Raw genomic sequence first — 25,083 nt, 5'->3', positions numbered from 1 at the left:
TTTCATTTTTTTTTTTTTTAAAAAAAAAGTATTCTTTTAAGAAACGTTAAGGTGGGTGTGGTGGCTTATGCCTTTAATCCCAGCACTGAGGAAGCAGAGGTACATGGATCTCTGTGAGTTTGAGGACAGCCTAGTCTACCAAGCGAGTTTCAGGACATCCAGGGCTATTAGACAGAGAAACCCTGTCTGGAAAATCCAAAGAAAGAAATAAAATAAAACATTTGATTATTAAAATATTTCCTAAGGAATTGCCTAACTTGATTTGAACCAAACATCAGATCTTGAGCCAAGATGGAACCCTGAGTTATTAAATGCATAGTTACTAGTAGAAATTCCCAATGAATGCTAAACAAGAATTCTCAAAGAAGAAGGAGAACAGGGAAGAGGAAGAGAAGGAGGAAGAGGGCTATAAGAGAGAGAGGAGGAGGAGGGAGGCTTTTTACATTTCACAACTCGCTGAGTTCAACAGGAGGGATAAATTGATAAGACTATTTGACTATAAAACTTTTGTTTTTAAATAACACTTGTTTTTTTATAATAAATATAAAAGCTATGAAAATGTTAACTGAAAGCCTTTTGTAGGCAATTTATAAAAGTAAATGAGCTGTCATATATCATGAACATTTTAACCTTGAGGTTGGAGTAGAAGGTATGAAACACAGTTATAAAATACACTACTTACCAACTTGGAGCATAAGGGATTCAGGACTTTCTGTTTCAGAGGACTTGGAAGCTCAGGTGTTTAAGATCAATCAGTCTTACAGTGATACATATGAATCTCTGAGAGTAGCATCCATGTGAAGGAAACATTATTTTAAATTAATTATGCTTTATTTTTGTTCATGTGTGTGTCTTTGTGTGTGTGCTTTTGTGGCAGAGGTCATATGTAGAGGTCTATGGATGATTTGCAGGAATGAGTGTAGCCGGAGAGTTTGCTCCCACCAAGCTGCAGCAGTCCCACAGCCCACTTATAAAATAAACACACAGCCTGGGTGAAGGGAGGAGGGGACTGGACCTGCCTCAGCTGAATCTACCAGGCTAAGATGAATCCCCAGGGAAGTCCTTGCCCTGGAGGAGATGGGAATGGGGGGTGGATTGGGGAGAGAGTGGGGGGCAGGAGGAGGGAGGACAGGGGTATCTGTGGCTGATATGTAAAACTATATTAATTATAATATAAAAAAAGGAAAAATAATAAACACACAGATGCTTATATTTTTAAACTGTTTGGCCTAATGGCTCAGGCTTCTTGCTATATAGTTCCTATATCTCAAATTAACCCATATCTATTAGTCTATAAGTTGCCACATGGCTCGTACCTTACATCTTCCTTACTGGTACCTTACATCTTCCTTGTCATGGCAGTGACTGGCAGCATCTCTCTGCCTCAGCCTTTCACCTCCCAGAATTCTTCTCTTCCTTGTCCCACCTACCCTATCCTTCCTGCCTGCCTACCGGCCATTCAGCGTTTTATTTATCAATCGATCATAGCAACATATATTTTCGGCATATAGGACATCCCACAGCAAATGAGTTTTGTCTTTCTACTATGTATATCCCAGGGGTTAAATTTAGGTTGTCAGTGTTGGAGGCAGGCAGTTTACCTGCTGAACTACTTTGCCACTGAAGAATGTTAGATGATTCTCCATGACTCTGATGGTCTACTTTGATAAAAAATAAAAATAAAATAAAAAAAAAAAAAAGAGATCACATATCTGAGAAGGGTGTTCAAGTAGGTAGACAATTCTTTTTCCAATAACTAGACTTAAATCAAAGAGTTTGTATAATACCTCTGGGGAGCACAAAAGAATTTTGTGGTTTTAATTAAGCAAGCATGAATTTAGTACACCTTTTTAACCTGTAAATATAGTGAACTAACAAATTCTGCGATGCTAAATTGGCATCAGTGATGGGGAGGTCGAAGAAATGAGAAGTTTGTGCATTAATTAAGGACCTAACAAATAGTAGCATTGACTCTATGGATTCACAGGTTTGCTCCTTTGAAAGACATAAAAATGTGATTAAGTTGTTCATTTGGAAGACATGCCCTTTCCAGGCAAACACAGGTTTGGTGAGACATATAAAACTTACATATATATATATTCCCTTCCTTTATATACAGGTCATTGTGATCAATAATTATTTTTCCAGTTAATTTAAGATCATGAAGGAATTATCATAGTTATAATTAGGAAATCAAGGTGGATAGATATTTGTGATTCCTTTTCTAAGCTCTTACTGGTGTCTCTTATTATTTTCTACTCATATATTTCCAACGTATTTTCTATCATGTTCATGAAGTCCTATAAGGGCCCATGAAAGTTGCAATATTTACATGAAAAGGACATCTATAACCACACACCAATGGCATCCAACATCATATATTTGGGCTTCTATATTCTAAATACTATATGATATACCAACTGTCCATTATTAAACTCTAGACTAACCATCATTCGGTCACTTTAAAATCTTTCCATTCTGATTTGGATCAAATCAGTTGACCATAGGTCCATCCTCTCAATCATCAGAAGATCTTCTGATCTGACCCTTCCCCCTAATATTCTTTATTTGGCAACAATTTCAGCTTTCTTACATATCTCTCCTGTCACTCCCTATTCTTGTAAGCTTGCCTGTTCTTATGCTTTGCATCACTCTGTATATAGACCCCAACTCACTAGAACTTTTTACTACTTTCTCTCTATAGCTTCCTAGCTGAAGTACAATTATTTCAAGCAAACATATATTCTTATGTATGTATTTATATATAATATATATAGCATAACTTCTGGAAATCTCTGAAAACATTCATATAAAAATATAAATTTACATGGTTGATCATTTCCATTCTCCAAACTCAGATAACATGTAATTTTCTGGGTTCAAACAATGACAAACTGCGATGAATATCAGATGTATCTATTTAGCATTAATAACCTTCTATTAGACAACAAATGCTCAATAAATGTAATGTCAGAAAGTCATTGCTGTATTTCTCTCTCGGTGTTTAACTCTCTCTTTTTAAATGTTAGCATCCATTAAGTTTGTTTAGAAAGGGACATGTAATGTCACATTGTTCCTTAGTCCATTTTAATGGATAAAACAAATGGTGATTTTTGCATGACACGACTTAATTTCCCATGTAAAGTGTTGCTTCAGCTCCTTACTCCAAAGTGTTCTCATCTATCACCATGACTGTATCAATACATTTTTACAATTCTTCTTATTATCCTTTCACGTTTGTCCTTATCTTGTACATTTGTTGTTGTGTACCCTAAATGACTGTTTAGGCATAAACATAGTATTACTTTTAATACAACACTTAATTTCTTTTATGATTAAAGCATCAATTCTTAAACTATTAAGAGTTCTGCAGGAGTAAAAACCCCAATGACTTTCACAAACCCACACTGTTTTCTTGAAATGGTGTTTTAGCCTCAATCATACTCTTTGTGGGGAGAGGGGGTTCAGCCAGCTAATCTTTCCTTCAGCACCTGTGTATTCAGCATTGCTTCTCAGTGGAAGTTCCATCTTCTCTCATCCCTCCACTTCCCCAAACAAACCTTTCACCGTATAAAGTACTTCCTCAGGAAGGTCCCCCAACATGACTTCTGAGAAAAAAATCATGGTATCCCCTTATAACTTTTGTCCTCCTGAAGTCATTGATGCACCCATGTGCTACTTATCTGTCCCATAACACTTGCCATAGTGCCTGATGAAAGTAGATACTTATTAATAAAAAGAATAACGAAAACTTCTTTAAGAAATGCAAGTTTGTACCCAATTTCATATTCCTTTTGCGTAGCAGTATATAGAACCCTTATCACCTTTTAACAAATACATTCCATTACATTGCTCCATCCATCCAGGCAAGGTACTTCCATTTACTTCACAGAGAAAATGTAAGCTGTCTAGTCAAAGCTCAGGTAATCCTTCAATTGTTCTCTAATACTGTATTTCTAGTCTCATAATCTATTTTCTTTCATAGAATGTATGACTGGTGTCTGCAGCTAATATTGAGTAGAAGAAGGTCTGAGGATGTAGCTCAGTTGGTAGAGGGATTGTCTACCATGCATGAAGATCTGATTTCAGTACCACCCACTGCATTAAACTGGGAAGTCTAAGGCAGACTTGCAACACCAGCAATCAGTATGTAGAGGCGGGAGGAGAAGTTCAAATTTATCTTCAGCTCCATAGCAGACTCAAGGTCTGCCTCATGACATGAGAAACTGTCGAGTCAGATCATGAAATTTAGAGACTATTCAGGAGTCCTGTCTTTATGAAGATTCTGTTCTGATGCTCTCTCCCTTTCTTGAATGGTATGTTCATGTCATCTACTAATGGACAAAACACCTCTCAGGAAAAAACAAAACAAAACAAAAATACAAGTAAATACAAAGAAAATGTAACAAGTTCACATCCACACTGAATAATGTTTAACCCAGTTACACAAATGACTTCTGATGTTAATCTGATTCATGCACAGTAAAAACTCAGTTGACTAAATTTTAAAATACGGTTTTACACAAATTGATTATTTTCATTTTGGCATTTCTAAAGTTTGGGTATTTTTCATTTCAAACATTAAAAATAATCAGTGATTCCCAGGTCAAGGGGAGTTTTTAAATAAGACATCTATGAAAGAAGAAGTTTATAATTCATTACATTTTCCCACCAGTTCTCACATATGTTATTATCTCTGTGTTTACAGATTAAGAAAAAAATGATCAAGGGGATGATGTTAAACTGCATGTTTCTTTTAACACAATTATGTGATAGTTGGGCAAATGATGTGAAGAGCTTTCACAGGGACAACATTCTGGAGTCTTAAAATACTTCTATGCTCAGGTAATAGAGTTTATGTTGCTCTATATATTAGGATTCTGTGTTTTCGAAGCCACATGGATTCAGTGTTTTTGAAATCCTAAGACTCCAGCTGCAACTTAAACAAAATGGTTTCATTTTAAAGTCACCCTGTGTGAAAAGATGGAAATGATAACTTTGACCTTGACTCAACTCAGAAGAGCAGTTTATGGAGGGCAAAGGTGTCAAAGCTCCACACTGGCCATGCATCACTTCTGGCCATTTGAAGAGGATCTGGCACTGGGTATATGGAGGTAAGACAGTTACTAGACAAGGAAGTATTACTGACACACATAAGGATAGGATTTCAAAGATGCAGAATTAGGGAATCTTTGACTTTTTGACTTGGCTAATGAATTACTAAAACCAGATTTGCAGGAAAAAGCCATCCAAAGAGCTAATCACTATAGTTGTCTTTTAAATTTAAAGACATTTCTGAGAGCCTGTAATCCCTCCCAGCATTTGGAAGGCTGATTTAATACAATCACAAATTTAAAGCCAGCCTTCTTGGCCGCATAAGAAAACTTTTTTTTTTTTTTGTTTTCCCTATTATTGTTTCTGAATCATGTAATTATAATTAGTACAAAATTAGAAACTACAAGCTGATACTTATTTACAGTGGAAGAGAACACCTGCCATGGGTTTTGCAGAGGGAAGCATGATAACAGGGTGTTGTTTCAGACCATTCAGCACAAGTGCTGCATGGTCATATGCACTCCAGGTCTTTCCTCTGGGATCCTGTGTTCTCACACAGAACAAGGTTCAGAAGTAGGTCCCCCTTCTTAAGATTTTTGTTTCCATCATTCTGCTTTGTTGTTATTTTTAAATTCCAAATACATGTAAAGCCAAGGATATTGCAGTAAATCAAGATAGTATTTGATTGATGCATCAGTATGGTTTTGAGTGAAACATGATCAAGAATAGCATTTTAAGATGAGGAAGAGCAAAATTCTAGTAGAAGGACACATGAGTGATGAAAGAGCATATAAAGCTATCCTTTTCCTTTTAGTTTAAAAGTCGTCATAGTTTATTTTGTACTTATTTGTGATGGATTAGTGAATAAAAATGTGATTGATATCGAAGGTAGAAAACTCTTGGTGAAGCACCATGTGTCAGAACGGCAAATCTAGCTCTATAGAAATGCCCTGAGGTGTGAACATTGAGCACTGGCAGGCATTTACGTCACTTCCTTAAACCAACTGTGAGATGATGTTTTTATTCATATATTCATTAGGATGAAGTGAATTAATTCAAATAAATAAAATAAGAAAGATGAGAACTTTAAAATCATATAGATCATTTGCCCTATTTTTCTGCTTCTTAATTGTAATTATGCAAGCCTGCTAAAGTTTAATTCAGTAACGAAATGACTGAAACAAATACAATTATACTTTGTCAGACTAAAAAATTATTAAGGTATTTACATTTTTAAATATGAAATTTTGGTTAGATTCACTAAGCATACAGCACGCCATCATTTTATATGCCTAAATATTCAAATATATATATATTTCAAGGCTGAGGCAGGAGGCAGGAGGATCACCTTGAGTAGGAAAATCTGGGCTAGAGAGACTTCCATGACAGTTTAGGTGAAAGAATGACATTCTGTCTCAATAAACCGCCACTACAAAATTTATTCTGCCCTAAATAAAATAAAGAATATGGGAATTGTATTCTTTCAAATTTGGGGGAAGTCTATTCATATTTTCAGGAAGATTATTTAAACTCAAAAAAATCTAAAGGAGATGTGCCCTTGTAACTAATGTGATAGTGAGATATGATAATGAATGTTTATCTTACCTTGAATGTGTTAAGGAAATATATCAAATGCTTCACACAGATGTTTAATTTACCAGGTGATTTTAAATGTATTTTAATCAAGTGAATTTTATGATCATTAATCAGCTTCACAGGTGAGTGTATCAAACATGAATATGGAATTGTACTTAGGAATAACAGCAAATCATTAAATGTTTAGTATAAAAATGAGGTCAAGTCACTTATTTTAAAAGCCCAAATTATTGAAGATAAATGAAGATAGAGCATCAACTTACTTTTACAAGAGATTCTTAATTTTACAAAATCACTCAGATTATTAAAATGACAGTAATGTTTTTTAACCATTTGGAATTAGCATACAAAGTGTTAGATAACATTATGGAATTTTTCAAATAATTATGTTTTAGTAAATATTTTCCTTTCTTACCCCATTTTTTCCTTCACCTACCCATTCCCAGGTGTAATCTTTCTCTTAGTGTCTTTTCCTTTTCATGTCACGTCTTCTTTTGCCCTTCCCCTGCCATTACTAGGCACTTATTTTATCATATCTTTGTCTCCTTTTTAACTTTTTAGGTTTTATCCATATTTATGTCCTGGAATTATCCAAACAATACAGAATAGAAATGACTTTATTCATATTTACATTCATTCTCTCTCTCTCTCTCTCTCTCTCTCTCTCTCTCTCTCTCTCTCTCTCTCTCTCTCTCTCTCTCTCTCTCTCTCACACACACACACACACACACACACACACACGCATCCTACAGGCTATGAAATATATAAGACAAAGATTACATGTGTTCTCACACAGAACAAGGTTCAGAACAAGGTTCAGAATATATATTGGATCATAATGTATTCATTTGTTTCTGAAAATTCCTTAATTTCATATTTCTTTACAGATAAATAAAACTGCCTGTGTACATGTGCCAGAGTTACATTATCTACTGATTGACGATGTTGATTGATATTTATCCATTGATTGACATGAAGTCTGATTCCATTCCCTTGCTTTTGTGAACAGACCAGGATTGAAAATGTGCAAATATCTCTGTGGTAGATTATGGTTTCTTTGTGGTAGATTATTTCTTTCTTTGGGACTGTGTATAGGATTGTTGTAGCTGGGTCAGATAAAGTTTTGGTTATTTACCAAAAGATGGTCAAGCTGCTGTACAATATGGCTCCTACTCACAATTGCCAGCTACTTCACAGGTAGCTCGAAAGAAGAAAAGCATTTATATCATGCAAAATTTGAATAATTCTAACAATTTTGTAAGAAATATTATAAAAGCTAATACTTATTGTGATTCTGATATTATTTTAAGTTAAAAGTATTACTATATCTAATTTTAACGATTATGTGGTTAGCATTATTGCTTTTTACTAAGGGGAATCTAACCTTTTGACATTAGAACACAGCATTGTCATCTACAACTTTTCTGGGAGTATTGACAAAATAAGCCACACAAAAGAAAATCTTACAGTTCTTGAAGTAAGTTTACAATTTTATGTTGGGCCACATTTTTAGCTATTTTACTTCAGGTAAGATTCTATTACTATAAGTGGAAAAATAACTATAATCCCAGATAATGGGAGCTCAGCAGTCATGCTTCTAAGCATTTTATTTTTCCCTAGGCATTTTTATCCAGTCAAAAAGATATGTTCTATGAGCTAGAAACTTCTTTCCTGTTGACCACTTTTTGTAATGCCAGAAGGATCCATGGAAGTCATTGAAGAACAAAAGTCATCAAGAGGCTGACTCAGCAGTTTATGATGAATTTTATAAAACTAACTTGCCAAGAAAGACATTCCAAATAATACAACAGTGGTGTGATTGTTATGGGGGGTAACTGCTCTTTCTGATTGTATTTGAGGTCTGTTCCACAAAAGACAATTAAAAAATTTGGATGGAGCAAAGGGAAGGGAGAAATATTATAATTAAATTATAGTCTCACAAGTTAAAAAATAATTTATTAAATATTTATTAAATATTACTTCCTTTGGAGATTCTCTTCTGCTTTCTCCACATATATTTAGTGAAACATCTTAAACATTTTATAAAGGTATTTGTTTATGTAAGAATCAGCATTTTCGCAGGGAAATGGTGGTGCTCGCCTTTAATCCCAGCACTCGGGAGGCAGAGGCAGGCGGATCTCTGTGAGTTCGAGGCCAGCCTGGTCTCCAAAGCAAGTTCTAGGAAAGGCGCAAAGCTACATAGAGAAACCCTGTCTCAAAAAACCAAAAAAAAAAAAAAAAAAAAAAAAGAATCGGCATTTTCAGAATTTCGTCATGAACATTTGTTGTGGAATAATGCTTTTGCACACTGGTTTAATAAAGTGCTGATTGGCCAGAACGTAGACAGGCAGGAAGTATAGGCAGGATAAGCAGACAATGAGAATTTTGGGAAGAGGAAGACTGAGTAGGAGATGCCAGCCTGCTGTCCAGGGAGCAGCATGTAGTGGCACACAGGTAAAGCCACAGAAAATGTGGCAACATACAGATGAACAAAAATGGGCTGAATTTAATATATAAGAACTAGATAACAAGAAGCCTGACATGACCATAGTTTAATAGTAATTATTAGCTTATGTGTGTTTGCTTGGGTCTGTGCGGTTGCAGGACCAGGCAGACCACAGGGATTTTATAAGTGGCTATGGGACCTTGGTGCCAGACAAGCACAGGAAAACTTCAGCTACAGCACTGATGAGAATAAAATTGCATAAACTTTATTTCCCTATTTCAGAAGTCAGAAGACCCTGTTTCCTCATCCTGTAATCACCTTACACATACTTCCCATCAACTAGCTCAGGAAGCCTTCCATTTTCTGGCCACAAACTACCTTAAGTGAATACTGAAAGCTGATAGGAGCTTATTTGAAATCTAGAGGAATAGGAAACTACTGTATTATTGAAGCAAGAGAAGTTTAAAGTACTACAATTATCGGAGCACTTATTGCAATTCTACAAACTCTCCAAAGTTAATAGATTTTATTAGACCCTTTTCAGAAGTCAGGCGTGGTGGCATTTGGGTTTATTTGTTGTCCTGGCTAAAAGTTCCAGCTGAAGTCAAGGTCATCTTCTCTCCCAAAGTTGGTGTAATTAGTATCAATCCAGTGTTTCACTGAGCTTAGATGGAGGTTATTAACTATGTTTCATGCAGAGTGTCAAAGCAACAAGGGCAATGCTGGCACTCTCTCCCGCTTCAAAGGCAGAGCTCCTAATTTAATTCATCCGTTAGTAAGAAATATGCAGCCAGTTTAGTTTATTAATGACTTTAAAAGTAATTTCAGAGATGTTCTAGAAATATTTATTCATATATGAGTCATGCATTTAAAATATGAAACAGAGGATCACATGTAACTCATTTTAGACCCACTTCTTTAAAAGCAATGTGCTTTCTGAAATAATTGTGGCATGATTTTAATTTAATATTTACATAAATAAGTGTATACATAAATGAACATAAGAAAATTAATTAAGGCATCCCTTGTTTCTCAGAGTTTGTATTGCAAGAAATACTTGTACATTACTAGACTGTGTTAAATTAAGGATTTATCACTGTACAATCACTTAGGATAGTTTTAAATTTACATGCATGAAAACAAAAAACAGTCCTAATAACTTAAAATATATAAACGAGTGTAACAAGAATTGATTTAAGTTAATGTAAGTCAAACAGAGAGGCAAGGCTAAAATAAAATGCCTTAAAGCATTTGCTATCTTACAGTGGGCAGCCTATAAGTCTGCTGTGAGAAAATACAATAATCTACTGTATTGTACCATGCCCTTATGGAATGCTACTGAGAAAAATATAAACACAGATTTTTCTGACATATGTCTTATAGTTGTAAGAGCCAGTAAATATTTAAAGTCTTTTTCAAACTATGTCAGAGGACAAGATCACATAAATCAGAAGTAGATTCATTTCATTATAGAAATGACTATATAAAATTAGTGATATACTTTGCCCTTCCAAATGAGAACTGCTACAAAGCTGCAGCATTTTATGCCAGGCTGCCTTGAATTATCTGAGTCATGGCACTGATTCCAAAGTTTGCTTACTACCTGGTTGGATCACCTGAACTCTCAGCAAGCAATCCTCCTTATCCATGGAGAGGTCGAGGCAGCAATGGGGCTCACAGTGAAACTGAAGGTACCTCAACCACAGATCATACCCGCTGTTTGTTCATTCTGAGATAGAAATATATCTGGTATCTTGTTCCCAATATTAACTGTGTTTCATATACTTAATTATAATAAAAGACACAACTTCATATTACATAGGTTTTTCCAAAGACTGTAAGATAGACATCATTTTTTATATTAGATGAAATATTGACACCTGTCTTTTTGCCAATAAACAGCTTTCTGTACACAGATTGTCAGGATAAGAAATTAGTACTTAATTTTTATCAAGTAAAAAAATTAAAAAAAAAAAAAAAAAAAAAAAAAAAAGATGTTCAGTTGGAATCACCAGCTCAGCCCCATTCCAAACCTCACCCTTCCAGAAGGATTGCCAAAAAGTCCACTTCTGCATCCCTGGCGGTTGCAGTGGCTCCTCCTCTGAGGCTGTCAGCTCCCCAAGTCCCCACTCAAGGTTTATAATTGGATACAAACCCAGCTTTTGGAGGCCAGGTCATTGCTCTGCATCTACAGGGTGTTTAAGCCCCATCCTGTGATTTCTCTCCTACTACCTCCTCATCTCTGGGTGCTGGAGGACTCACCTAGGAGTGCTTTTCCCATTAATCCTGGTCTTTTACTTTTAATTTAGCTTGATCTGGCTTACTACATTGGCGAAGAAACCTCCTATGCGGGTACAGAATAACTTCCAATATTGACACTTAATTTTTAAAAGCCTACAACACCATGCAAATTGTGTTTTATTAGTACTGTAAAACCAGAAACATTTTTAATAGCTAAGCACTCATAATAAAAGCTCATAAACAACTTCTTGATTTGCACACTTTGAGACTTAACTGTGTCGAAATGATATATTCCTGACATACTTAATGCTCTATTTGAGTGACTTTATTCTGACTTATTCAGAACAATCATGATTATGCTGCAATCATTCTTTGTTATGGCTCAACCTCTTTTCTCTTATTCTGACAAATTGTTATCTCTTTGTAATCTTCTACTTAGAGTCATCTATATAAAAGAAGGAAGAGCAAAAATACTAGTAAAAACAAATAAAAAATTGATTAATGGCATACAGGATTTGTAACCCATGCACACACACATTCTGGACACACATAGTAAAGCACAACTAAAATCATTGATGATTTATGCCTATTTTAATTGAATGAATGCTTTTGGCGGTAGTTTCAAGTGCATATATCATTTTGTGTTTATCATACTTGGATGCTTTTATTTTAAAATGGAAAGAATAAGCAGACAGGTAATATTCTTTTTAGAAATGTATTTCAGACAACTGATGAGTATTAAAACAGTCTATACCAGTGATTCTCAAACTTCTGAATGCTGAACCCTTTAATACAGTTCCTCACATTCTCGTGACCCCAACCTTGAAATTATTTTTATTGATACATCATAATTATAGTTTTGCTACTGTTATGAATTGTAATACAAATATCTGTGTTTTCATATGGTGTTATGTGGTGACTGCGAAAGGGTCTTTTGACCTCTAAAGGAGTTGTCACCCACAAGTTGAAAACCACTTTGATATCCATATCAAATTCTCTATGCTGGTATAAAGCAAATTCTGAGGTAAATTCTATTTTAAAATTACATAGCTCACGTCTGTTAAAATGAACTTTCATTATAATTGCTTCAGTATTTTAGAGAGGTAAAGCAGTCGTTCATCAAAACCTTTCAGAATTAATATTTGGAGAATGTGTTTGCATATAGTTCTATATATTCAGCTATATTTACTAAATTAAGTATTTATTTTATAAATTTCAGGATTGTAAACTACAATTTTAGCAATGGGGTTTAAAATGTATATACTGAAGCTACATTAATTTTAGATGCATGATAAAGCTTTCTTAGCTATAAGGTTAACACACACACACACACACACACACACACACACACACACACACACACACATTACTGAATTTTGGTCTGAAGATTTTGTCAAATCCTAATTCATATGTTGCAAACCTAACTACTACATTGCAAGATCTAGAGATAGACGTTTGAGATAGATGCATCTCAGTTGATGAGTATGAGCCCTTCTTGACTGGAATGTATGCCATCACCCTTCTACTATGTGGTAACAGAAGTAGGAGTCACTAAATAAGGAGAAGGCCCTTACCTCATACCAAATATATGCCTTTGATATGGAGCTACCTTGAGAAATATAAGAAATAAACATTGATCCTGAAATATCTAATTCATTCTGTTACATTCTGTGATAGCATTGCCTCTAACTTCCACGTGTTGAGATTACTTACAGCTATTGTACTGGTTCATAATATACAGGAGATTGAACGGGACTTGTGCTTGCTAGGCAAAAACTCTATGAACTAAGCTACATCCCAGGTTTGTGTCTTACTTTTTTTAATTGAAAAGTAATTGCTTCTTTGTTTCATAACAGCATTATCAACTAAATTTGTATTTAAACTAGAGTCATAATTAATAAACTAGTTGAGAGTATTACCAAAGTAATAGCTTTCTTAGACTTTAATTTCAATATTTATTTATGTGTGTATGTCCACATGCAAATATGTGCACATGCAGGCAATAGTTAGCTTACTCCATGGATAATAGGAAGTGAATACTGGTTCTCAGGGAAAGCAGCAAGTGCTTTTAACCACATAGCCATCTTTCCAGTTCAACTTTTTTAGTAACAAAACTCTATGTATTTGCCATTACAAAATTTGACATAAATTCTCTAGGATGAAACCTATAATTCAGATATTTACATTGAATAAATAAAGAATTTTGTTATAATTTTAGATTTAAAAATATATGATTATTTGAACAGACTCACAGGACATAGACATCTTAATACTGAATAAGTAATCCTCATACCAATAGGATGTTCTTATAGAAAGAGATATCAATATTTAGGAATAATTTTGTCTTACATATAAAGGGTCAGTTATGATTTTCATTTAAAATACCATAGTAAATATACACAACTTATAAGTTATTTTTCTCATATAAAACAACTGAATTTTAATTAAGTTCAAGTCATTGTCTATAAAATGATGGTGCCATTAATGATGACTAGAACTTGACAAGGTTTTTTAATGACATGAAAATTATACATATCTTAAGTATGGATAAAATTTTCTTCGTTAATATGCCATGGTAAGATATTGCTTCTTTTAATGTCAAAATCACCTTAAACTATTTAGAATCATTTTCATAATTAAATTTAACTCACTAGAAATTAGTTCAGTGACTCAAAGAAACAACATTTATAAAGGAGAATATAAATATAAATTCACACATCTATAATATGTATATATTGTGAAATAAAATACTTTCTTAGACCACTGAGTTAAAAAAAAGAAACTTGAAAAGCAATATTATCTATAAAGCTTTCAGATTTTAGGTATATACCATAAATCACCAATGCTTTAAATGTAATGGAAAACTGATATTCTTCAAAAGAAACATAGATAGTTGATCAAGAGCCTGGGAACTTTCAAATGCCCTAGCATCATTCTTACATAACATTTTTTTCAAGTTCATAATAAAAGTAGTTTGAAATTAAAGTAATTAGTAAATTAACAGAATTTAAGTATTTAATTGAGAGATTCCACCTTACACCTGTCAGAATGGCTAAGATCAAAAACACTGAGGACAGCTTATGATGGAGAGGATATGGAACAGGGCGGGACACTCCTCCACTGCTGGTGGGAGTGCAAACTTATACAGCCACTTTGGAAATCAGTATAGTGGTTTCTCAGAAAATTGGGAATCAATCTTCCTCAAGACCCAGCTATACCACTCTTGGGCATATACCCAAGGAATACTCAATCATGCCACAAGGACAATTGCTCAGCTATATTCATAGCAGCATTATTTGAAGTAACCAAACCCTGGAAACAATCTACATGCCCCTCAACCGAAGAATGGATAAAGAAAATGTGGTACATATACACAATGGAATACTACTTAGCAGTTAAAAAAACAAAGACATCATGAAATTTGCAAGCAAATGGATGAAACCAGAAAATATCATCCTGAGTGGGTTAACCCAGAATCAGAAGGACAAACATTGTATGTACTCACTCATAAGTCGATACTAGATGTAAGTCAAAGGATAACCAGACTACAACCCACAGCCCCAGAGAACCTAAAGAACAAGGAGGAGCCTAATAGGGACACATGGATAACAAGGGGAAATAGATGAGATTTCCATGAGTGAACTGGGGATGAGGGGTGGGCAATAGAGGGTAGGGGATAGGGAATGAGAACATAAGTGAATGGGATGGTTGAGCTGAAACAGGTACAGAGTGGAAGAACAATGAAAGAGATATTTTGATAGAGGGAGACAGCACAGGAATAGGGAGAAACCAGGTGCTAGGAAATTTCCCAGGAATTCACAAGGATGTTCCCAGTTTAGACTACTAGCGATAGTGGAGAGGGTGCCTGAACTGGCTTACCCCGGTAATCAAATTAGTGAATACCCTTATTGTCATCATAGAGCCTTCATCCAGTAACTGATCTATAGCCAAGCACCAGGCTGAGCCCCAGGAGTCAAGTCAAAGAGAGAGAAGAGGGATTCTATGAGCAAGGGGCATCAAGATCATGATAGAGAAACCTACAGAGATAACCAAATCAAGCTAGTAGAAACTCATGTAATTTAGATTAACAGCTATGGAGCCTCCACAGGACTGTGACTAGGCTCTCTGCATAATTGAGACAGTTATTTGCTTAAGGGGCTCCCTGGCAATAGGATCAGGATCCATCCCTGGTACATGAGCTGACTTTTTGGAGCCCACTACCTATGGTGGGACACTTTGCAAAGCCTTGATGCAGAGGGATGGACTTGGACCTGCCTCAACTGAATGTTGAGTTGTCTTCTCATGGGAGGCTCTGTTGTCTTCTCATGGGAGGCCTTACCAAGTCAGAAGAGGGAATGGATTGTGGTTGGGGTGGGGGGCAGGGTAGGGCAGTGGGAGGAGGGAAGAGACGGGGTATCTGTGGTTGGTTTGTAAAATGAATAAAAAAAATTCTTAAAAGAGAAAATAAAACCTCCCACCATTAAATAATTATACATAGACCTCTTATTTTTCTAAAATTACCAATTCACTCTTTCGAAACTCTACTCTGATAATTACCTAATAAGTGGATAAATCTGCCCTAAGTGTATTTCTTTTCTCAGGTGATAGAACTTTTAAAATTATTTCTTTAGATTTGTTACCATAACGAAGTCTCATCTCCCTCTTACTCCCTCCAAATCCTCCCATATATTACTCCCCACTCCTTGCTCTCTTTCAAATTCATGGCCTCTATTTTTCATTATACACACACACACACACACACACACACACACACACACACACACACACACACACACACACTCTTTGTTGTCTTTGTTGTATATAATGTTACTTGCATAGATGGTTTCACACCTGACCATTGGTAGTGGATAACCAGTCAGTGAATTCTTCTGTGTGTAAGAATACTTCTCTGTTCAGGGCCCCTCTCCACTATTTCTGGGAGTCCAATCTGGGGTCATCCTTGGGGATTCCTGGCAAGTTCCCTAGCATCAGGTTTCTCTCTCTCCCCATGATATCTCCCTCCATCATGGTATCTCTTTCATTGCTTTCCCACTCCATCCCTGTTCTAGTTTGACCATCCCATTCTCTTTTGCTCTCATACCCTATCCTCTGCTCTCCATTGCCCACCCCTCATCCCCAGTTCAGTCATGGAGATCTCATCTATTTCCCCTTCCCAGGGTGATCCATGCATTCCTCTTTGGATCTTCCTTGTCAGCTAGCTTCTCTGGAGTTGTGGGTTCTTGTCTGCTTATCCTTTGTTTTACATCTGGTATCCACTTATGAGTGAGTACATACTATGTTTGTCCTTCTGATTCTGGGTTACCTCACTTAAGATGATATTTTCTAGTTCCATCCATTTGCCTGCAAATTTCATGATGTCATCAGATCAGGGAATACCCTAACTGTCATCACAGAACTTTTCACCAACGACTGATGAAGGCAGATACAGAGATCTACAGCCAAACACCAGGCAGAACACCAGGAGTCCAGTAGAAGAGAGAGAGGAGGGATTCTATGAGCAAGTGCATCAGGATCATGATGGAGAAACCTGCAGAGACAACCAAACCAAACTAGTGGGAACTCATGAAAGTTGGAGTAACAGCTATGGAGCCTGCATGGGACTGGACTAGGCCCTCTGCATGTGAGACCATTGTGTAGCTTGATCTGCTTGGAGTGGGGGTGGGGCTGGCGGTAGAATCAGAATCCCTCTCTAGTGCATGAGGGAACTTTTTGGAGCCCACTACCTATGATGAGACACCTCATGCAGCCTTGAGGCAAGGGGAAGGGCTTGGACTTGCCTCTGCTGAATGTGCCTCACCATGGGAGGCCTTGCCTTCTTGTGGAGGGGAGTGGGGGGTGGTTTGGGGGAGGAGGATGGCGGGCTGGAGGAGGGAAGAGAGATCTTTGATTGGTGTGTAAAATGAATGAAAAAAATCTTAATAAAACAAAAAAAGAATATTTCTTTGGCTCTCCACATTCCTTAATTTCTTTTAGCTGTATGTATTTGAGACACATTGGGCATATCCCTGTCCACATTAGAATGTCTGTTGCATGTTTAGACAGTAACATTGGTACAGTTTTATGGTAGCTTCTTTAACATAAGGGCCTAATACCAGAAACCTAAGCAACTACCCAGAGCTATGAAGTCATGGACCTTGGAGGGTGATAAAATTTTGTTGAAAGTTACTTCCAGAAGTAAGAAGTGTATGACAACATAAGTTAGTATAAAAACAAATTGGGTACTTAAATATATTTTACTACAGAAAACAGTATAAGCCAATGTGGTGGTAATCTAATTGTACTGAAAAGTGATTTTGATTGTATGTTAATAAATAAAGTTGTCCGGGGGTCAGAGCTATTAGAGCCATAGCAAGAGTGTGGCGGTGGTGGCACACGCCTTTAATCCCATAGATATCTGTGTGTTCAGGGATATAGCCAGCATTGGAGACATATGCCTTTAAGACCTAGGGGGCTGTACATTCAGACAGTGACGAGGCAGTCACGTGTTTAGGTTTACAACCAATGAGAAGGCAGAACAAAATACTTTAAATAGACGAACAGACAGGAAATAGAGTCTCCTTCGGGAAGCTGGGACACCGCAGGCGGAAAGGATTTGATTTTAGCTCTGAGCTCTGACCTCTCGGCTTTCTCTTTTGCATTGTTTCTGTGTTTCTTATTTAATAAGACGGTTGGTTACATCTATAAGCCAATACAGTAATTACACTCCATCCAAGCAAAGCTGCTAACTGACCAGAATAGAATCTAAATGTGTCTTCACATCTCATCCATATAATATAAATGATGCTTTGCCAATCTAATTGTTTCTGTATGTTACCTCCTTTTCTTTGGTTATAAATGTAACCAGGGGATATGCAGAGTGGGACACTTTCAATTTCTTTCCTGAATATAGGCCTCTACTAATATTTCTTTCTAAAAACAATGTTATATTAATTAGTTAGGAAATTTTAGTTAATCTATTGAATTCATAAAATATCCCTGGGAAACAAGTGTTTCTCTTTTGTGTTCATTTGTTTGTTTTGATGGAAATGCTAAGACTTGGTTTTGTTCTCCATTCCAAGCCCAAATCCTCTTCAAAGAAAGATCCACCACTGAGCCTCCAAGACAACTCCAGCATTCATTCCCTGTCTTTCCCACAGGTTCTCAGAGAGATTCATTTCTTTGGATTTTAATACCTTTGCTGGAACATGAATCATCTAACTAAAGCTTTGCCTTGTGTACTTAAGATGGCTGGAAGTCCTCTCACAAGGAATTCATTTGACACAAATGGCGATAAACCAAATCTCAAGGTCATGACCTAGATGATTTGGGGCAGTTAATTTTGCACATTTCATTTTAGCATCTAATTAGGATACAGCTATGGTTCTTTAAATTTATTTCAAACTGGATGTATATCATTTTTGGGATAGAACAGTGGGTGATAAGAATTATGAAATTGTATATGGAGATATTAGCTATGATTCACTTGCTATAACTTCTTATCCTTGTAAAGATAAATGCTACCATTTATAAAATTTCAAGAAATTTTTCTTAATCCTAAGAAAATCCTATGTATTCAGTTTATTTTACTTTAATTTTTTTGTATTCAGTTTATTTTAAATTACATTCAGAGAAAGGAATGCAATGATAAACAAGAGGAATTTTACAGAACATTTTTTTCTTTCCCTTTAGTTCTCATCTTTTCTCAGAAAATATGGTTTTATTGTCAATCCTATTAACCACATAATGACGTGAGTAAGAAATTATCCCCAAACTTATTTGCATCAAGCCTCAAATCTGTTTAGCAGTGTGTAAGAACTGCATATCACAAAACTTACTGAGGAAAATACTCACAACCTTGCTTACATATTGCATGAATTATCTGAACATTTCTCCCCCAAATCTGGCAAGAATATTAATGATGTAGGTGACCTTGGTTACTTCTCTGATCTCTAGATGTTTGTTGAAGAGAAAAGAGAAAAAAAAATGGTATTAGGCTAACATACAGTGTCTTCTACATTTTTATCACATGCACAAAATTATGACATTTTTAGTTAGGCAAATATTCTATTTCTTTACATCTTACTGGATTCTAAATATTTATTTCTATCTTTAAATCAGAAAATAAAATGAGGTTGTTTTATGTATTTGTGTAGAAGCATGTTTGTTTTAATTTATTTTGAGGGGAACGGGTAAGGCTCCCATGGGGAGTCAAAGAAGATTGGCTCATCAAGTTGAGGCAGGATCAAGCCCCTCCCCCCTGCATCAAGGCTGAGTAAGGTATCCTCTTGAGGGCCATAAAGATATTATAGAGATTTAGCTGTGTATTAAAGCTATATTTTGACTGGCCAAGGGTCTGCCGAAAGGCAAGCCATTTATTATGAATATTTGGTGATATCCAGCCTTTAATATTTCAGCTCTCTTATGCCATAAAATTCTTGCATGCCCAGACCAACTGGCAAACAGTTCGGCTCCCCTGACCTGCTGAACTACTAAATTACTAACTTCCTGCTGAGCTTAGGAGACAAGCTGGCTGGAGACTCTTAGCTTTGTTTCTTGTGCTAATGAAGCTCAGACCCTGAGGAGGCCTAGTAGTTCTCCAGAGCAATAGACCGAAAGCAAAAGAGGTTTGTACATATCAAGGTGAGAAGTAAAACATTTCTGAGGAGGCCGAGAACTGCTTGCCCAGGGAAAGAAAGGGCAGGCATTTTCTGTAGACCAGGATCGAACAGCATGACAAGAGAGAAGAGAGGATGACAGAGGTTCCATAGAGGGTAAGCCAGATCTTGGGTAGAGTTTTCTGAGTAGAGAGTAGCAGAAATGGAGAAAGAGGATACAGAGGATGAAGATGAGGCTGGAAGCATAGGAGTTTAGTTGTTAACAGGACTGTGAACTAGGGAACCGGATGGAACTGTAGTTATGGAGACAGGATTTCATCCCAGAGAAATAAGTAGACAGATAAAGAGCTTGTTATGTCTAGAGTTATTTCTGCCTTGAATGCCTGGTGGAGCTATAGCTGAACTGATAGATTTTGTCTTAGAGAAATAAAGTTAACAGACATAAGAACATAGTGTACGTAGATTTTTTTTTTTTTTCCCTCAGATATCCCACGCCAGACATAGCTAAACCCTGGGACCCCTGAGAACTCCATAGTCCCTGTTAGGATCCTGCCCTCACTCTTCCTGGTCTGGCCTCTTATGTCATCAGGGGGTGCTGAGGACTATGTACCTGCCATGTGGTCACGCAATCCCCACCTTAAAAAGGACCCCCCCCCACTCTGTTTCCTTTCTGCTCCCTCCCCCACCAGGCTTGGCTCCTCTCCTATTCCATCTCTCTCTCTCTGCCCCCACCCATTTTTTCTCCTAATAAAGCTCTAAAAAGATACCACTGGGTTCTGCAGTGGCCCATGACTTTTCTGCCCTTAACCAACGCCACCAACCCCACCATCAATCCCACCATAGGGAATGGACTCCAACAAGCCAGTTCATGCACAAGGGATAAATCCTGGTCCCACTGCCAGGGGCTCAGCAAACAGACCAAGCCACCCAACTGTCACCCACATTCAGAAGGTCTAGTACTTCCCCAGCCATCAGTACAGAGTCCCTGAACTTTGAATGTGTTTTAATTATAACATTTCCCTCTTCTCTTTTCTTCTTCCAAATTCTCCCATACAATCCCCACACCACTCACTTTCAAATTATGACCTCTTGTATCAACTGTTACTGTGTGTATATATATATAAGTATATATACACATATATTCATACACACATATATATGTATGCATGTATATATATATATATATAAATCTGTATATACATATATTCCCAAATATAATCTATTCAGTCCATATAATGTTACTTATATGTAGGTTTTCAGGACTGATAGTTTGGTACTGAACAACCACTTGGTGTAATCTTCCCTGGGGTTTGGGGAAGGCCACCTCTCTCATTTCTAGTTTCTCCAGTTACCTTTATTTCCTTGTGAAGGGTTGAGGTCTGGTGGGTTTTTTTCTCATGTAGTTCACATCTTCATTGTAATCATCTTGTTCACATTTTTGTGGTCATGTTGCTAAGCCCATAAAGTCTCACTAACATGACCATATATACATGTCTTTTAATGTTGAGTGGCATGCTTGTGCTAGAATAGGATTAATTCTCTCACTTTTAGTGTCGTAAAATTTATGAAAACATCATAGTGTAATATAAATATATAAAGTACAATCTGTAATGATATTGGAAGGGTATATGAAATAAAGAAGAGGAGAAATTTAGATGTTTGTTATTCTAACGCCTTAAGTACATTTTACTTTGCCTCTTGGTTTTCTGTTTTTTTTTTCTTTCCTGTTAGTACAAACATATGTAACAAAATCCTTAAATGCTGCTAACATAAATTCAGATATAGCTGAAAATATGTTCATTCAGTAAAACATAAATAACCAAAGTATTTCTAGGAAACTCTTATTGCTGATGATATCAAATTATTTTGTCACCACTCATTGACATGTTATAATATAGCTGGCTATGATTATTAATAATTAACAGTTACCAGACATGTTTTTTTTTTTTTCTGCAGTAACAGGAAAGCAGATTTCTTAAACTGTTGTGAAAGGCAACAACTCTGAAGAAACATATACTGTACTAGAAAAACCATATAAGGCAAGATATAGAAAAGATAAAAGTAAACCATTCTTGTTATTACTCAATTACCTGTAGGAACAGAGTTTCCATTAACATCCAGTTAAATTACTACACTTAATGTTAGTTTAGCTTTAAGACACAAAATGCATGTAAGTAGGGAAAGGGAAGGACTAAATGATCAATTCTCTCTGTACATTGTTGTGAATATATTAAAATTAAAGCATGCTTTCTCTATATAATTTCTGTCATTGGTTTTTTTTTTTTTTATTTGAGGATATTTCGATTCCTTTAAGTAAGGCTGCTGTCTTTAGTTTGAAATAAAAATACTTATTTGAATACAATTACAGAGTATTCATAGAGCCAATTATAAATTTACATTAGGTCAGAAAACTCTAGGACATTCCATTGTAGAATATTCCATAAGTGGAAGCACTTTATGATGACATATATTTTGAGTATTTACCTGAAAGTTCCAAGTGGTGAATCATACATGACTGTTCATTTTACAACAAATTCAACAGCATGAAAACTTCAATTTGTAGAGGAATATCAAGTCAGTAACATTAATGTAGGGTATTTACAGCCAAATGCTATCTCCGCATCATTGAGCATGTTATTTCTTTACATTTCAAGGCAAATCAAAATCTGTGTCCTGTCTTCATATATCGTTTGCTTAATGTATTGGAGAAAGTTTTTTTTTTTTTTTTTTTTTTTTTTTTTTAATGACATCCCATACTATTTTGATACCAGTCATGGCACTGAAAATAAAATATACCATTTGACTCATACTCTACTTTAGTAAATCTGCTCATACTAATCTTGTTGACCTAATTACATCTTATAATTAAGATAATATAAATATGTAAATTGGATCTCAGTCATTCTATTCTGAACAAGATCCTTTTGCACAGCTCCATGGCTGGGCTTCTGAGGCTATAACAAAGAAGCATACCATACCTCTTCTGCTGCTGCTTGATGCAGATGTGCTTGGGCTGGTTGTTATGGCTACAGTGGTTGTTACTGGTGCAGTGGTAAGGGAGGGGATGATAGTAGTGGGAAGCAAAGTGGTGGGAACATCTGGTGAGTGGAAAGAAACAAAATATAAAATAAAATCATATCATGCAAACAAAAGAGAAACACAAATGATTCAAATTATAAATACACACATCTTATTTAGGCTTAATTTTATAAGTTGAAACAGAATAACAGGTACAAAACAACTGTAGCACACAGGTTCTGTCATTTTTCTTTCACTTCTCTTTTACGCTCCACAAAAGAAAAAAAAAATCTGGGAGCTGTGTTGCAGAATAAGTAAACGGCTTACAATATTGAAAGTGAAATTCAAAATGACAAGAATGCACTTGTTCTTTAAGTCATTTGAAAATCTCACATGCATGAGCAAAATACACATATGTAAAATAAAAATGACATGCTTGGTCAAGGAAGTGAACAAAGAAACAACACATACAGAAATCAACACAGATACCACCAATAAGATTAAGGACGTGTTAACGATGAGTATGTATATGCATGTTAAAAAATGCCTTTGTTTTTCCTTAGAGGAAAGTGACAGGAAGTAGGATGAGAGCAATCTTTAGGAACAAACAAACAAACAACAAGCCAACTGTTGTTATAATTGTTATTTTGCTCCGCCTGTTTTCACAAACGGTGTTAATGTACAGTTTAAAGTCTTGTGATTCTTACCCCAATTAGCTGGTAACTCCTTCTAACAAATTGGCAGTACCTAGGAGTCTTTAACAAGTATTGAGTCAACTAGTATGGAGCACGATGTGATGTTCTGACAAGCTTATGACTTATTTGGATACAGGACACGAAGAGAAGTTACTGAATGAGGGTTTGAACTATACCAGTCAGTCTCCAGTCTGGAATTAGTCAAGTTGTCATCAGTTAAAAATTGTTTCAAATCCAGGGATAACAATGAACAGAAAGAACAACTTAGTGTGCAATGCCCAAATCTTCCTTCATTTCCTTAAAACCAGCCTCAAGTATCTAGAGTAGAAAAGAGAGACCTCAAGCCATGCTGCTGGTGACAAGCTATGAAAAACCTCAGAAAGATCCTTGGAGAGAAATTTTGTTCCCAGCAGATAGACATATGATTTACACAGCAAGGAAATGAGAAACACTTCCCCAATTACCTGTAATTACTGTACTGGGGTTTGGTTTCATATGCTTGTCATGGAACCCTAATATATTTACAATGCTTGACAGATTATTTTGCAGTTGAAAGGTTTCTAGTCATTCTTTCAGGAAGTCTTTGAGTCACTCCACACATTTTTCTAGGTCTTTACTCTGATAAATAGCACTACTCAATCTGCCTGACTCTACCCGCTGAATTCTTCACACTGGAGACACTGAAACCAGCATGAGATCACTCTCTTATCTTGAGTATTGATGTTTACACCTGTTTTTCAACAGGGAAAATGCTTCCTGGCCAGTCAAATTAAGAAAACAACCTCCGAAAACTCAATGGTATTACATTAATCACTAGGGAAAATGGGCATTGCCTGGAGAGCAATTTATCATGATCATAAGGTGGTATTGGCTTTAAAAAGAACATTGAGAATGAATAAAATTGTGTATTTATGCCCACGGGCTTTCTAGTTGTTACTTGTTATCATATTTTCTTATGGCTTAGTCAGCTTTTAAACATAATGGAAGTAAAGGGAAACAAACTAAATAAAAAATAGTAATTTTTTTAATAGAAAATGGTACATTGTTATTAGAAATATTGGTTCATTTGGGGTTTCAAATGTATTTATGAAAAAATTCAAAAACAACATCTAGTATTTCAATATTTAAGAACGAAGAATATATTTAAAAGTGTATATATGGAGTCTGACATTATAAAATTTATCACAGATTATAAGATTATTTTTATCAGACAGTAAACTAGCATAACGTTTTGCTAACCCTTATGCTGGAAACAAAGCAGCCTTCCAAAATTAGCTTTACTATTTCATTCTAATGCTGGCCTAGACTAGCAGACTTATATTAATTCATTTACTCAGTTTTATCCAAAACGAAATATTAATTGGATTTCATTTTCACTTTTTCCCATCTCAGTGTTGATAGAAATTGTGAATTATTT

General features: G+C 35.8%; 1 protein-coding gene across 3 annotated transcripts in view; it reads right to left on the bottom strand.

Annotated features, from left to right (window-relative positions):
• Cadm2 (cell adhesion molecule 2) overlaps positions 1-25,083 on the bottom strand; it is a 981,723-nt gene that overhangs the window by 51,406 nt on the left and 905,234 nt on the right. For 2 of the 3 annotated variants that reach the window (XM_028876715.2, XM_028876716.2), the window contains one exon: positions 22,932-23,051. The exons of the other annotated variant lie outside the window; for it this stretch is intronic. In XM_028876715.2, coding sequence (XP_028732548.1) covers positions 22,932-23,051 — 120 coding nt within the window. The remainder of the gene's footprint in view (positions 1-22,931; positions 23,052-25,083) is intronic. 3 annotated transcript variants of the gene reach the window in all.

This window comes from Peromyscus leucopus, chromosome 12 (genome assembly GCF_004664715.2).
Source record: "Peromyscus leucopus breed LL Stock chromosome 12, UCI_PerLeu_2.1, whole genome shotgun sequence".
Lineage (NCBI taxonomy): Eukaryota > Metazoa > Chordata > Mammalia > Rodentia > Cricetidae > Peromyscus > Peromyscus leucopus.
Note: the sequence above shows the minus strand (reverse complement) of the source record. Positions and strands in the feature narration are given on the sequence as shown.